This window comes from Ptiloglossa arizonensis, chromosome 9 (assembly GCF_051014685.1).
Source record: "Ptiloglossa arizonensis isolate GNS036 chromosome 9, iyPtiAriz1_principal, whole genome shotgun sequence".
Classification (NCBI taxonomy): Eukaryota; Metazoa; Arthropoda; class Insecta; order Hymenoptera; family Colletidae; genus Ptiloglossa; species Ptiloglossa arizonensis.
The window spans coordinates 16,388,959-16,406,127 of NC_135056.1; the positions used below are offsets into that span (position 1 = coordinate 16,388,959).

At 43.0% G+C, this 17,169-nt stretch overlaps 1 protein-coding gene across 2 annotated transcripts in view; it reads right to left on the bottom strand.

The window, feature by feature from the left end:
* Kank (KN motif and ankyrin repeat domain-containing protein 2 kank) overlaps positions 1–17,169 on the bottom strand; it is an 83,124-nt gene that overhangs the window by 4,984 nt on the left and 60,971 nt on the right. Inside the window, exons 1-4 of one of the 2 annotated variants that reach the window (XM_076320887.1) lie at positions 13,547–15,480; positions 5,803–5,918; positions 5,617–5,697; positions 3,334–3,570 (exon numbers count right to left, since the gene is read on the bottom strand). In XM_076320887.1, coding sequence (XP_076177002.1) covers positions 3,334–3,570; positions 5,617–5,697; positions 5,803–5,918; positions 13,547–13,613 — 501 coding nt within the window. In that variant the 5' untranslated portion in view covers positions 13,614–15,480. Of the gene's footprint in view, positions 1–3,333; positions 3,571–5,616; positions 5,698–5,802; positions 5,919–13,546; positions 15,481–17,169 lie in introns of those variants that run through there. The other variant, XM_076320886.1, reaches the window with a different exon arrangement.

The window sequence follows — 17,169 nt, forward strand, 5'->3', positions numbered from 1 at the left end:
CGCCAGAGGCGCCATTACGATACGAAACGGTGGAGTGTTTGAAGAAGTGGATTTCGTAAACCGCGGGCACGTAACATCGAGGAGTCCGATTTAATCTCGTCCGCGAGCCATTATCTTTCTTATCGCGTACAATTACGCACAACCGCGGCGTTGTTAAAGTGTTTACAAACAATTAGCTGAATCATAAATCGAGATAGGAATTGCGGTGGTTGTTCGATTTTGTAACGAGCGCAACGAGTTCATATACGCGATTCGCGGCGGTGTTTCAAAGTGGCCGGATGTAATTCCGATCCAGATCGTTGCTGCGTTATCCGGATATCGCGTACCTTATTTAATTGTTCAACGATGATAATTATTTACATCGCTTAACGAGCCCGCGTCCGCGTTTCACCGCGTTTAAAGCGCGTTAAAGGGAAGAGGTTCGTCGGTATTTACGAGCGAAATTCCGTGTCACTGTCATCGATCAAGGTTACTCGAAACGATACCATTAACGGGGTTCGACCATACGTTTTTAAACGAGTTAGCGACACCGAGCATCTCGCGCCGCGTGTCATCGTTACGTTCAACTTTCACGAGGAAAAAACGCATCTTCCTTTCCAGATCTTCCCACCGGAGCGTATTTCGACGGTTATCCGACAAACGGTCTGCGTGTACGATCTTAATTGCGTGCCGCTACGCGTTACACATGTGAGAACGCGGCTTAAGGCCACGTTGCATCGAAGCCACGATCGAGAGAGAGAAAGAAAGAGAAAGAGAGTGAGAAACCACCCGGTAAACCTAAGACGAAAAGACTTTCTCACCTGGCCGATGATAATTCACCGACTTCGTTGTTAATTAAAGCTCAAGATTGTTCCCTGGCTGGTACCCCGTGCGGGTATGCAAATTTTTCGCGGTTCGTTGGAACGCTTGGGCATTCCCAAGCGGTTTCGCGAGTTTCTCCCGCGTAACAAAGCAGATCAAATACACCGATAAATTGGTGCAACGGAAGCGACCATCCGACCGTATATGTATCTCTCGGAAAGTTCGCGTGTTCCAAGAGAGGATCACGAAGTAATATATTTATTGTTTAATTTCACCCGTTGAAATGGTCCTCGATTGTACTCGATAGTTACTTTTTACGATTAGATACTTTCGTTGGATGTTTAGAAGTGTTCCAAGAGGGGACAACGAAGTAATATATTTATGTTTAATTTCACCTGTTGAAATGGTCCTCGATTGTACTCGATAGTTATTTTCTTACGATTAGATACTTTCGTTGTACGTTTAGAAGTGTTCCAAAAGGGGACAACGAAGTAATATATTTATCGTTTAATTTCACCCGTTGAAATGGTCCTCGGTTGTACTCAATAGTTACTTTTTTACGATTGGATACTTTCGTTGGATGTTTAGATCGGGGAATTGTCCGCGAGATTTGTTTTTTCATCGAAACGAAACCGGATAACGCGGTTTTCTAAATCCACGCGTTACACGTTTCCCGTCGGCTCGAATTATCGAGATGTTGGGAAAGGTGGTGGTAATCCGTTGACGAAACGTTTAGAGAGTACGGCCGGTGAGGAAGAACTTTCATAATATCGAGGGTGGTTGAGTTGTCTCGTAGTAACGAAAGATGTACCGAACGATCGATACCGAGAAACTTTCCCCAAGTTATTCCCGAACTGTATTTATGTTTTATTTATGTTCGCGAAGTATCTGGCGGGTACGATGGGAAACGAAGAACCTCCATAAATTGGGGTTGCGTTTGCCTGCAGTATCGAAAGACCTTTCTCGATCGAGGGAAGCGGGAACTTTTTCCGCGGGCTTTTCCTCCGACTGTATTTATATTTTATTCGTGTCATCTACGCGTGTTTCGGGCCACTTCCGTTGCTCCACGACCGGCTTAAAATTCACGAAGCAAACCAGAGCGAACTCTCACTTCCGTAGGGACCAGTGCACGACAGGTTCTTCGACGACGCGATTCGCTTTGACAATTGGCACCGTCCTACGTTCGAACGAACTGCGAAAATGTTGATGCACGCGGTAATCCAGGGTCACGGTGACGCGGAAACTTTCCAATTGGGATTCGATGGTAAGAAGTAAATAGATAATTCGATGGAAATTTCCGTGTTACGGAACCGATCGCCGCGTCTCGCGATCCGGTTCTTGGTAACCTGGGTTGAGCGAGAAACTTTCAAAGTGGGGGTTCGTACAATCGAAAATAAAAAGTCGATAGAAATTTCCGCGGGGCATCCAAGCTTCACGGGTTCTCCATTGCACGTAGAAACATTGGTGCGTGACATTTGGTAACTCGGGGATGATAGAGACTCGAGTATCGAATTTTGAAATGTACTACTTGGGAAAGAAGATAATTTGTATATTATTGGAGAGGAGCACACGATGAGGGATATGTGGTAAATTAGAGGCAAAGGAGACACGAGTGTCAAACTTTAAAATATACTATTCAAAGAAGAAGATAATTTCTGTATTATTGGATAGGAGTACACGATAAAGGACACGTAGTAAATTAGAGGCAAAGGAGACACGAGTATCAAACTGTAAAACATACTACTCAAAGAGGAAGATAATTTCTGCATTACTATAATAGATGTGACTACATAATCATGGTAATCTAGAGGTAAAGAAGACCCAGGCATCGAACTCTATAATATACTATTCAAAAGGAAAGATAATTTTTGCATTACTAGATATGAGAACACGACGAAAGGTACATGGTAAATTAGAGGTAAAGAAGACCTAGGCATCGACGTCTAAAACATACTATTCAAAAAGAAAGATAATTTCTGTATCACCAGATAGGACTACACGATGAGGTGCTAACTTAGAAGTAAAAAATACACGGGCATCGAACTCTAAAACATACTATTCAAAAAAGAAAGATAATTTCTGTGTTACTAGATAGGAGAACACGACGAGGGGCACGTGGTAACCTAGAGGTAAAGAAGACCCAGGCAACGACCTCTAAAACATACTATTCAAAAAAGAAAGATAATTTCTGCGTTACTAGATAGGACTACGCGATGAGCTACTAACTTAGAAATAAAAAATACACGGGCATTGAACTCCAAAATGTATTATTCAAAAAAGAAAGATAATTTCTGCATTATTAGATAGGACTACACGATGAGATACTAACTTAGAAGTAAAAGATACACGGGCATCGAACTCTACAACATACTATTCAAAAAACAAAGATAACTTCTGCATTACTAAATAGAACTACGCGATGCGGGTCACGTGTTAAACCTAGAGGCAAAGAAACCACGGGCATCGGACGCCACTGAAAACGCGCTTCAATTCGAAAAAGATGAGAAATTTCCACCGTTCTCGCGGAGTTACCTGCTGGTGCGAGACGCCGACGTCCCGTGTCATGACGCCGCACATCGTTCCCATGTCCCTGGTCGGCGTCGGGGCCGTCACCATCGCGTTCTTCAGATAACGCAGCGACGCCCGCTGTTCCGAGAACGACTGACTCCTGTACCTGTGCAACGCGTCCTCGCGAGAATTCGTTTTGCTCAGCTCGTCCACTTGTCGCAGGAGGCTCCGTTTCTCCTCTTTCAGCACCGACACCTGCACCTGCACCGCAACACGTCCACGTGAAAGTATGTAGAAAAAGAAACACCGATAATTAGAGACCTAGCGCCGCCGACAACGACGACGATGATGATCATTTCGCGCGGATTCAGATAAGACGCGCACCCGTCGGCGATTAATTTTCGCCGCTGATCCATCGACACGATACCACTCGAACGCGACATTGTTGCGATCCGCTTCGCGAAAATGTTCCTCGAACGAATACCGATCGAACGATACCACGATCCCGTGGACTGACATTTCGATCAGGGTTCGGCAATAATAATTGCGCATTCAGTTTTACGATCGATCGAATACGGATATGGAGATTAGCTTTTATATAGTCTGCTGTATTACTTTATATAGTTTATTAAGATTTCGTATTAGGGATCGTTTCTCGATTCGATGTGAAACGATAGAGATGTATATACGTGCACGTGTTGGGGGATCGAGAACAGTGTAATAGAGGTACTTGTGTTTTTTCCGGTATAGGGGTTTGAGAAGTTTAAAGAGTGTGGAAAGTTATTTAATCAAATTTCTCGAAACGTGATCCGTGGACTGGTATTCTGTTTTTTTATAGATTCGATCTCGTGAAATTGTTCACGCTCGGAACAATATTCCGTTTTTCCAGATGATCATCGTACTTGATTACGGTACAATTTACTGCATATTTGTTCATTACCCGTATAAATTAATATTCGAAACCACTCGTGTTGTTTTTCGTTTTCGAACGAAACTCTAGCGTTACGCACTTCGAAATCGATTAAAAAATTTTCATATCACCGAAAACAATATATCGAAAAAGTATCTTTCATTAGGGACGAGCACTCTCGAGAAGAGAGTTTCCGCTTTAAAAATATTCCCTCGTACGTTCAATCGGGTATCCCGTTTTTCCACGGGGATTGTTTTTCGTTCCATTTTCCACACCGCGAATAAACAAAATTGTACCGTTACGCGCTCCCGCAAGATATCGATACGCAAATATCCGAATTAAACGCGATTTAAAAATTTCCATATTTTCGAACCCGACGCGCTCGTACACTTTAAAGAGTACCTTTCGTTAAAAACAAGCACCCTCGTGAAAAGCTTCCTCCGCTTTAATAAATTCCCTCCTACGTTCATTCGGTCACTGTTTAACCCTGGTGACAGGAAATCGAGGATATCTCGTTCTTCTATTTTAAATCGATTAAAAAATCTTCACATTGTCCCTACACACGCCCTCGAAAAACGTTTCCTCCACCCTAATAAATTCCCTCCTACGTTAACCTCAAAATCCACAATCACCCTTTAACCCTATATCTCGCTCTATTTAAAATCAATTAAAAAATCTTCCCATTATCCCTACACACGCCCTCGAAAATCATTTCCTCCACCCTAATATAATTCCCTCCTACGTTAACCTCAGAATCCACAATCACCCTTTAATCCTGGTATCTCTGAATCGAGGATATCTCTTTCTATTTAAAATCCATTAAAAAATCTCCGCATAAAATTCCCCGATAAAATTCCCTCCTACGTTCACCTGAGAATCCACGTTGTCTCTCGTTTATCCCCAGGGGGAATTGTTTCACCTTTCACTTTCCGCACCGCAAATAAACAAAACCGTAGCGTCGTTCACTCCCACGAGATATTCGTACGCAAATATCCGAGTTAAAATCAATGAAAAAAATTTCCATATTATCCACATATATACGTACACGTATTCAACTACAAAAAAAAAGCTTCCTCCGTGTGAATAAATTCCCCTCGTAGGTTTACTCGGGTACCGGTTTAACCCCGGTATCTCAGAACACGGGGTATCTCTGCTTTTCTAGGGGAATTTCAAGTTTGCGCGCCGCGGTCGCGAAGACTCGATTACCACGGCGCCTGGGTAATTGCGTTACCAACGCGCGTAATTACGTTTCCCCTTTGGAAGTAACGCAACAGGGGAAGAAGGTTTCACCGTGAGCGAGAATCGTCCGGTACCACGGTGTATGGAGGAACGTTTCTACGCTTAGAGAAACGTTGAACGGATTCGACGCGCGGATTCACCGTGCGCGTTACGTTTACCTGCAGCATGGGAATCGCCTTGACCTGTTCCTCCAGCTCCCTCATTCGTTCCAACGACGCAGCCATTTGCTCCCTGATGTTCTGAAACACATCGCGGGCACGGTTTCAGTCACGCGGCACTCAGCCGTGTTTTCCACGATTTACGCGTTTCGTCGATTTGCGGTACTTGTTGCACCCTCTACCTACCTGTAGCGCACCCGTGCTGAGATTCGAGTTCCCGCTGCCAACGCTCGCGTTGTCGAAATCACCCTGGTGCTCGACCTGCGCGGTGTTCTGGGTCGGTGTGGCCGTGTTCGTTCCATCTGAAGGATTTCCGACACGTGAAAAACTCGTACCGATCGGGATTTTACAACACCGTGTTCGGTGAATATTTCGATCGGTGAAAACTTCCACCGGTGGAAATTACGCGCTCGTGAAACGGATATTCGCGAGGTACAGCAGTTCGAAAAGAGGATTTCCACGTACGGGTGGAGAAACCGGGTAGAGGATTCTTTTTTTCCGAATTTTTCATAGATTCGCGAGATAGTTGCAAGTAAATAGCGCGAGAAAGTTGGGAAACTTTCCGTGGAAGTTTAACCGAAGTAGGTACAGTTCGCGCGATTTACCGAATCACGAAGCGGAAATTTATATCGGTGAGAGGGGAAGCGGGAATTTAGAAAGAGGATTTTATCAAAGGGATGTTTTTGACGGAATTAATATTAATATTGATATTGATATTCTCTCGTCGATGGACGAATATTTCTCGTGGACAAAACACGGAGGACGAGTCGTAAGTAAACATGTTACGTGATGTACAGCGAGGTTTCTTTTCTTTTTTCTTTTTTTTTTTGCTCGCATTTCTCGTCGCAGCGATCAAACGTGCGCGTTTCGACAAAGTGGTAATGAAAAATTGATAAATTTCCGATACGCGGGAAATTTCGTTAGATAAATCGCGTATGTGATAAAATTAATGCTTCTTTCCCGATCTGTAAATAAATTAATATTTCGTTTGGCTAATGAATTTTCGATACGGGAAAAATTCCAATAAATACGCCCGCCCGTATGTTTAACCCTTGATAAAATTAATAACCTTTTCTCCGAATGCGCGAGTAAATGAATATTGCACCGGTCCGGTATACAGGCTTGCGCAAACATACAAATACAAAGGGGTGGAACGGTTGGAACCTCAGCTCGGTGTACAAATGAATATTTATACAACGGGGAAGTACTTTGTCGCGGTGATACATCTTTTCCATAACGAAATTGGCGCGGATCGATGCAAGTGTTTGCCCACGGAATTAATATTGTTCGTTTAACACGTAAACAAATATTCCAAGCTGAAGAAATATTTAGTTAGGATAATGAAATTTCTTAACGTTCGAGGAAAAGTCGACGAATATATTAACGGGTCGTCGTCGCGTTTCACTCCGCGAAAAAGAAAAAAAAGTATCGATGCAACGTTTAATACCGTTAGTGGACGTTTTCGGGCAATTTATCGCGACGTGAAAAATGGTCGAGGATTAAAAAAAAAAAAGAAAAAAAAAAGTCGTACAGCCTGAGTAATTCTTAATTACCGGTTACACCTACATTTCACGTGTTTCCTCGCGAAGGTACAACGTAATTAATTAATCCGCAGACCGTGTAATGTAAAATTTACGTTCGCGGTAATTAACGTTAATATACAAAGGACAGAGTAGACTCGGTAATGGGAAGATATGAATGTATAATAATCGAGGGTTAGGCCTTCCGTGCGTCGTTTTGCACGCATCGCAAAAGTCGCTTCGGACGATTATTTTTATCGGTGAAAAGTTTGCCTCGATGCACGGTTCTGCACCCGCGTCGAGTATTAAAACTGACAGATTTTATAAAATGCGAGAGGTCGTTAATTTTTTAATTAACTCGCCGACCAGCTTTGAATTTCGAATTTGTATAAACATCTGGGCGTGGCTCGATCGATACGAACATCGACCGAAACTTGTCAATATTTACTTATTAGTCAATATTAACAACTTCCATCGAACTTGTAATTGATATCGGTTATTAACTACTATTAGATTCTTAGTCAATAACAAGAGCAACCGGAACTCGGTTCCAAACTTACATCGACTGGAACTTGGCTCAGAATCTCGATCAATATCGTCTGGTATAGTACTCAAAATCCAATACAAACGGTAGACTTACACAATCAATTGTAAATCAACCGTAGCTGGAATCGTAATAAATATCGATTAAGTAACATCGACCAAGCCTAGAAGATAAAGTACACTGTGACTAGAAATCTAAATCAGTGTCAATCAGAACCGAGTTCGTTACTATCGATACAAACTAGCGTTTCACGATCACGATCACCGATGGATACAGTCTACCGATCGAGATCGTCACGACCCGAGCCTAAATTCAAAATTCACACCGGTCCAAACCAACCATACACTCACAATCCCTGTAATCGACCAAAACCGACCTCGTGATTAACATCGACACCGAAACGTACAATCTTCATCGTCGTGAAACATAATTCGACTCGAAATGTAAATCAACGTCGTGCAGGGACCTCGTAATTAATATCAACATCGAGTTGGCTTCCCCACTTGGTATCTAAATTAACGTGAAATTACGATTAAACGTTGGATCCGAATCGAACGTTAAATATTGTATCATATCACGTGTGATCCGAATCGAACGTGAACTACATAATTTCACGTGGTATCCGAATCATCCGCGAAACGTATCGCTTCGCTCGGAATTCGAGTCAAACGTCTAAGTAGAATTTCGCTCGGAATCTGAATCAATGTCAACCGGTATCTAACGCGTAATTAAATATCGACGTGGATCGGTTAGGTACTTCCTCCTTCTCCGTGAGGCAACCCCTGGGAACAATGGCTCCTAACGAGTCGTCGTACGCGCGCGTTACGCAACCGGCGTTCACCTGCGGCCGGTTCAATTTTTTTTTTCATCGATTCTTGCGTAAGGGGCCGCGACGCGTTACGGCATTAAAACGCTCGGTCGTTCTGCTCGCGAGACAATAAAGAAACGCGCCAGACGTCGCGGCATTTCGAATCCATTCGACGATATCGTGACACGGGACCGTGGGCTCGGTGTATAGTAATGCCGAAGGATTTCCCGCACGAGAACAACGTGTCACGCGTTACTGCGAACAGACTTCATCCATCGTGGACCACTTTTACATCTAGTGTACAGACTGATCGGACGTGAATTCGTTCGAATTTTTAAGTCTTCCGTGGACGAGACTTGTATAGATTCGATGTGTTTACTTCGACACGGTTTGGTCGCGAATACCACTGTTGTCTGTTATAGATTGCTCGATCATTTTTTCGTTCATAAGAAATGAATTGGATTCGTTGATTTTTCTAAAGATGGTACTGTACTGTTTGATGAACTTGTGTGAAGTTTTATGTAGATTTGTAGATTCGTATATTTACAGTTGTTGAAACGTTCAAGTGTCATTGTATTTTTTTACAATGGAAGAAACGATCAAATTTATCGAATAATTTAGTAGTTGGGGTATTTGATACGCGAAGGTGTATTTTATTGTGGATAAGGTAGCAATGTTGAGTATTGTTGAGAATACCACTGTTGTCTGTTATAGGTTGCTCGATCAGTTTGTTCATAAGAAATGAATTGGGTTCGTCGTTTTATTTTTCTAAAGATGGTACTGTACTGTTTGATGAACTTGTGTGAAGTTTTATGTAGATTTGTAGATTCGTATATTTACAGTTGTTGAAACGTTCAAGTGTCATTGTATTTTTGTACAATGGAGGAAACGATCAAATTTATCGAATAACTTAGTAGTTAGGGTATTTGATACGCGAAGGTGTATTTTATTGTGGATAAGGTAGCAATGTTGAGTAAATGATTGGTTTCTTGTTCAAATTGTGTTGGATTTGCATACATAGACTTTTAAATGAATTTATGTTTGCACGATTAAATTCGTTGAATACTTTTACGAGATAATTTTGCGTGGAGAATAACGACGAGTGGGTATAGTCACTTATGATGGGTGATTGTAGTCACCGTTAGTAACGGAACGGTTAATTTTATCGATTCATTTGCATACCTCGCAATTCCTTTTTCTATTTTTCGCTTCGTATGTGTGTGTGTTTAGTATCGATTGTGGTTGCAGTCGGTTCGACGCGATGACTGGGTGTAAACAAATGCGTGTGATCGATGAAAGGACTGGACAGGACCGAACAGGACAGAAAAGAGACGTTATTTCCAGGTGTGACTTTCGTAAGCGTTTCTTTATTTCTATTGCAAGGACGAGAATCCCTTCTGTTGTTAACTCTCGGGTATTTAAAGATTCTATTGCCCCGGCCATGGGAAATACCGTGTCAAGGAGAGGAAAGACATTGGGAAAAACAATGATTCCGTTTCGCACGGGGGAATCCGTTATCCTCGTGGACGTTACAATATTTTCAAAGTTATTAACGTCGTTAAATCGGGTGTCACGAAGCCAGACCTAACTCAAAGAAGATATTCAATCCTTGCACGAAGGGGTTAATAAGATCCCCGAGGTGGTAGCCAAGGCTCGACGAAGAGATGGAGCGATTAGACTAGCGCCTAACTAACTGCGTCATCTGATACTGCTTAAAGCAGATACACGAAGATTATGGAACGATAGTGAGGACCAATGGTCGAAATAAGGTCCAGAGATCTTGTTTAGCTTGTTCAGCTGTACGTTGTATCGTTTTCTCGGTCGTAAATAAAAAAATTTAGCCGTGCGTTTACAGGGCTTTACTTACCAAACGAAGATTACGGAAGGATGACGAAGATCGACGGTCGAAACAAGGCCCAAGGGACTTTACGTAATTTGTTCAGGGCTGTGTCACTTTCTTGGTCATGATTAAACAATTACGCTGTATTTACAAGGGCACTTTACTAAATAAAGATTATGGAAGGATGACGGGGATCGATTGTCGAAACAAGGCCCAAAGGGCTTTACGTAATTTGTTCAGGGCTGTATTACTTTCTCGGTCATGATTAAACAATTACGCTGTCTTTACAAGGGCACTGTTTATTAAATGAAGAGTATGGAAGGATAATGAGAATAGACGGTAGAAATAAGGCCCAAGGGACTTTACTTTACGTAACGTAAAGTAACACGTAATTTGTTCAGAGCTGTATTACTTTCTCAATCATAATTAAACAATTACGCTGCCTTTGTGTATCAAATGAAGATTATGGAGGGACGACGAGAACCAACAATCGAAATAAGGCCCAAGGGAGTTCACTTTACGTAACGTAAAGTAACACGTAATTTGTTCAGAGCTGTATTACTTTCTCAATCATAATTAAACAATTACGCTATCTTTACAAGGGTCCTGTGTACTAAATGAAGATTACGAAGGGACGACGAGGACCAACGATCGAAATAAGGCCCAAACGAGTTCACTTTACGTAACGTAAAGTAACACGTAATTTGTTCAGCGCTGTATCGCTTTCTCGGTCATAATTAAAAAATTACGCGCGATTCGCTCGCGAGTGGCTCGCGATTACCGCGTCCTTAAATGGGCCCTACACGGTCCTCTCGCGGACCGTGACAACGCGAACGCGCACGACCGTCGCGCGAATAATGGCGCGTAATCGTTACGTTGCGCTTTATATGGAAGAAAACACGCGGATTTCACCGCGCGTTCTCCGCGCATGTGGATTAGAAGCGTATTCTCGCGATAAAAAAAGCGAGCCAACGATGTCGGTCGTGAAAGTCAAGTTAAGAGGAGCGACCAGCCGCTCTTGAGCCTATTCCTTTATATATATATATATATGTATTTCTTTTTTCTTCTCTCTTCGTTTCTTTTTTCTTTCTTTCCTTTTCTTTTTTCCCCGATTCGAGGGAATTAATCGTCGACGATACGCGATCTGAAACGAGCGATTTCTTGCGAATTCACCGCGGTGAGATGTTTCCGATTCGCCATAGAACTCGCCGATCCCCGTGCATTCCGATACGATCTAATTCGAGGCGAATTTCACAATTAAACCGAGAGCTTAAGTACCCACGGATTCGTAGGACGATCTCGATCGAATTTCTTCGGCTTTCTATTGTTTCGCGTATTTACGTCCGTCTAGCCGTCGTGATATGTAAATTGTGAAATTGTATAGCTGTCAGCGGCTCGGTACACCGAGTGGAATAACGGTTAGAAACAATGCTTTCGTTCTTGTTAAATGTCAGCTCCTTTTTCATTATTATTTCTCGGAACGATTTCATACGAATAAAGTTCTCGTTTAACTCGGAAATTGTAATTGGTTAATATCGTACGGTCGACTTTCGCGTTTTCAATTTTATTCTAAAAAAAAAAAGAGAAGAAAAAAAACCGTAGAATTGTTGTGAAATTTCATCGTCGACGGTATATCGTCTATCGAAGCAATAAACGTTGCTCGCATATTCGCATTTGATGGAAAAAAGTTCAAATTCTTCGAAACGAATCAAACATCGAAAAACGGAAACTACGATTTATACCAAACGCGAAAATACTTGAAAAAAAAAGAAATTAATACTTTATTGCCCCATACGCATCGAGTGCGCATCGATCGGGAATTATCGATAGAAAAAACAAAAAAAAACAGAATCCTGTGGAATACTTTCGAAAAGAGTTGGAAAAATTTGCGCACTCGAGGCTCGCGATACAACAAAGTATCCGAACGGCTATCTTCGTGCAATAAAAAATAAAATTACCAAATTCTGACACACGCACGTAATCAGTTTACTCTTCGCGATACGCGAATGACGAAATCGTACAGTCTCCGAGTTGCGACGACTCGTGCTCACGATCTTGCAAAACTGACTAAAAATACGTCGCCGTCATTTTACAATATTAGATATATGACGCCACTGTTTATAATTTTCCCTCCGACTGTATCCTAGACTCGAATCAACGACGTACGTTCTTCTCCGATCGTATTGTGTACACTTTGTATATTTACAAATTCCAGTGTCGCGCGAAATTTCCTCTAACGGAGCCAAACACTCGGTATCGCTTCGAAATAAATTTCCATTGATAATTAATCCCAAGGAAAATGAAAATCCAGAATTTTCCTCTTGCAAAATCTCTTGCTAGCTTCTCAAAGAGCAAGTTTATTTTTATTCATTACAATATTCTCGATTATCGACTCGAAGTTTAACTCTCCGGTTCTCCCAATTTCTTTACATATTTTTCAATTCTTGCGTTCGATAACGACCGATAACCGAGACAGCGGACACCGAATTAAAATTACGAAAAATACAAAGACGAGAAAAATGTATCCCGAGTTAGCGCGTTCAAAATTATCCCACTCGGCTATTTTAAAACACAATGGAAGAATTCTTGACGAGGTAGCAATAAAGATACACTGTAATTGCGAACGAAGAAAAAGAAGAGAGTTCCGCGCGAAATTGTACAAAGTTCGTCGGTTCGGGACAGAACCGGTTATCGATTCACGACGTTTCTATTTTGCAAAGCACCCCTCGGATCCCTTTTCCGTTTCTACGAGGGGAAACGCGCGCACTGCGTCGAATTCTAGGGTTAAATTCGTACGAACGCGTCGCGACGCGCGCCGACCAGTATCGCGCGCGGCGACGATAATGTATTCGGCTTGTTTGGTCTCCGATAAAGAAATATCTTTTAATTACGTGGGTTGCTCGAAATCACGCTACCGTGCCGACGCGAGGTCCGAGCTGACAGCAGAATCCGGATCGTAGGTAATAGATTACACGCGACGATATGCAAACGCCACCGTTGCGGCCGCGGGACGATAATTTACGCAAAAACATGACCCTGTGTGAAAAATCGAGTGACGCAAGAGAGTTCGTTATCGTTCTTGTTTTCCAGATACGCTCGTACAAATACACAACGCGTTCCGCGACTATCTGCGGTTAAAAGTCTAGCCTCCTCTGCTACGAAAATTCTCACAGTATGTATATACAAAAAAAAAATAAAAAGAAACATAGAAGACTCACGGTATTTCCTCTTCGCTTTCATCTTGCAGAAGGGTATCCTTTTCATGATGAAATTCTTCACCCCCATTTTTCACTCTGCTTCACCGTCGATCGGTTTGCACAATAATAAAAGAAAAAAAAAGAGAGAAAGAAGAGAAGAAGAAACACTTTCACGAGTCAACTGAAAACCATCTTCGTCGCGAGTCTCGTTCACGAGGTCGTTTCTTCGATTTCGTGGATATCGTCGTAGCACCGTACACGATTCATCGATCGATCGACGATCGAGCCATCGTGTTCACGGCACCGTTGCTCGTGGACTGAGTCGTTGTTTTCGTTCGTTGCGTAGACGCGGAGGGGAAAAAAAAGAATAAATAACAGTCTACGCGCGGATAAATCGTCGTGTCCCCGGTATACACGTTCGAGGGACACGGTCGGCGTACGTACGTCTAACTCGATGACGAACGAGCGTCGTGCGAACCGCGAATGATCACGGCGTCGCGGCGTCCACCGGGGGACGGTTCTTTTTTTTTTATTAGTTTCTTTCTCTTTTTTTTTCCTCTCCCCGTCGGTTTTTCGTGCATTCGCGGCACGATCTGTTTTGCCGCGGCCACTGTTTGCGTTTGACTGTGACGCCGAACTCTGGGCTATAGCCAACCAGGACTCCGGCTACTAGCGATGAGGTGAATGGAGAGGGGAAATGTGCCTCTTCTCCTGTTCTTTGCCCGGTGTTCGTCGATTTCTTAATCGCCCTGGCGAGAGGGAAAAAAAGAAGCTCAACCTCCCCTCTACTTTTGCTTGTTCCTTTCCTAGAGACTCCGTTTCGGTAGCGTTGTTCGGCGTTGATAAGCGAACGGCACCGATAGGTGGGTCTTATCGCGAATCGCGAACCGGAATATCGAATTTTGAATGAACTTGGAATTTTTTTTCTCTCTGGAGAGCATCGAGTGTACTTTTTTTTTTAATTTATTATTGTACGTCGAGGTGAATGGAGAGAGGATCTGTGCCTCTTTTCATGTTCTTTGATCGGTGTTCGTTGATTTCTTAATCTAGCGAGAGAGATTCGCGAGCGGGAATATCGAATTTTGAATAAGTTTGGAATTTTTTTTCTCTTTGGAGAGTATAGAGTATTTTTTTTCTAATTTATCAGTGTCCATCGAGGTGAATTGAGAGAGAATATGTACCTCTTTTCATGTTCTTTGATCGGTGTTCGTCGATTTCTTAATTGTTTTGGCGAGAGAGATTCACGAGCGGGAATATCGAATTTTGAATAAGTTTGGAATTTTTTTTCTCTCTGGGGAGTATCGAGTGTATTTCTTTTTAATTTATTATTGTACGTCGAGGTGAACGGAGAGGGGATCTATGCCTCTTATCTTGTTCTTTGACCGGTATTCACCGATTTCTTAATCGTTTTGGCGAGAGAGATTCGCGAGCGGGAATATCGAATTTTGAATAAGTTTGAAATTTTCTTTTTTCTTTGGAGAGTATCGAGTGTATTATTTTTTTTTAAATTTATCATTGCCCTTCGAGATGACGCGTAAATTTCAGTATTTATTGTTCGCCATCGAGGCGATGATTCACGTTATTTACGAGACCGAAACGTTATCTACACCGCAGTTAGAATTGAACGTGCATTTTTAAGGAGGGCGAATTTCGTGATTAAATCGACCGTCGAGCCTCGTAAATACGATAAACGGTCTTGCGCGTGAATTTCTTTCGTGAACATTTTATTGTTTGCGCGTCGATTATTTACTTGACCGTGGAGCGATTCGGTGTTCACCAGTACGGAGAATATTGTTCCGAAATACGGCTCTCATTATTGCTGAAACGTCCACTGATATTTTTGTCGCATTTGTTGAAAAATACAATCGTCGAGAATCGTTCGTTTCTCTCGTCGGGGTATCTATCGCTGGAAAAATTCATCTTTTTCAAACTCGTTGGATAAATCGTTCGAACGGTTCCATATTTGTATATTTCTGCATTGAAACTCGCGACGATATTCGAAGAATAATATCCAGCACCATTTATACTCGATTTTCTAGTCCCTCGATATTGACTAGAAAAAAAAAGAAAAGAATTCTTCGTAAAATAGACGTTACCTCGTCTTCCCTTAAAGACACAGTTCCAGGGACAGGAACGCCACGGTGAATGTTCCCGTGCGAGACGATCGTCCCGTGGTAAAAAATTAATTAGAAATTCCGACGCATAGGTGTAATCAGTTTTCCATATTTCACGGGACGATTCGAATTGCCCCGTGAGCGTTTCGCTCGTTTCGCGGCCGTGTCGTATATTTCTAGACGTCATGCTGTCACCGCGTAGCTCTTACGGCCGATCGAGCGGCTTTTAAATTTTCGATTTCAGTGCTCGAACGGAGAACAGTCGTCCGCTCGCTCGTTCGTTCGTTCGCTCGCACGCTCGTACGCTCGCACGCTCGCACGCGCGCGCCAGTTGCGCGCCGCTTAGGCTGGCAGGTGCACACGGCCATATGCGACCACCTTGTTCCGACAAGGTTGCACCAAAATGGTTTAGCGTTCCCGATGAAGTCACGTCATACTCTTCCAAATCGAGTTAAAGTGGAGTGCCTCGCGACGCGGCGCTCGAAGTTTTGTTGAAAATCGTTCAACCTCCTCCTCCTCCTCGAGCCGAAACTCTCGACGAGAGTTCCGCGCGTAAACCGCTTTTCGATAGGTTATCGAATCCGTGTATTTTCGGACACAGAATCGCGGTCACGAATCGTGTGTCGCGCTGTTATGACCGCGTTATTTTCGTGCGAGGGTTTTGGCAGAACGCCTTTTTCACCGGTCTGGGCGCGTACACGCTTTCGAAGCGAGCCGATACCGATCGACTGGAAAGGTTTCGTCCAACGTCTCGTCGTTGATCGTGTTTCGCTCGTCCAGATGTTCCTTGAATACGCAAGGATACAGTCACGCGACCGGGGAAAATTAACACCAGAAGTACCAAATGGATCAACTTTAACCGTATCGTACTACTTTTCGAAATGAATTATTATCAGTGTCTCTGCTTGGGATACTCGTGGACAATTATCGAAACTGAGAACTATGTGCTTTTCATCGATCGATTCACGAGCTAGTTTAACTTCGAGGATAACGTACACGGTCCGATGCAAATACGAATACCTTCACCGTCGATGGTTCTAGTTGTTGAGCGAGTCCTTTTCCGTGCTCTTTTTTCGACTTTCTAGACAAGAGCTCGTCGAACTCGCGAGTATCGCGAACGTTTTACGAATTTTGATCACTTTTATCGAATCACTTCGGTTTCGAGGGGTTCGGTACGGGATGTTCAAAGGTGGAACTTGTGCTCGTACGGAGTTACCTGTTGTAGATTATTTCGGGTTCTCGTGACCGGTCTCCGTTCGATTCGATGCACTTTCGCGCGTATTTAGATTGTTCTAGTCGCAGCGGAGAAAGTTATCCATCGTATCTTCCTCGAGACGATGGCCACTTCGCGAAGCAAACCGGAGAGACTCTTCGAGAGCCGATGCAAGACGATTGTTCGGTAACGGTGAGGCAGTTCAGGTTTTGTTGCGCTTATTAAAGTTTCATAGCACATGTGTCCTCCGTGGTCATCGACGTATCGACTGTGTTCGATTTCTGTACCGTGGAGTAACTAACCATCTGCACCGGAGT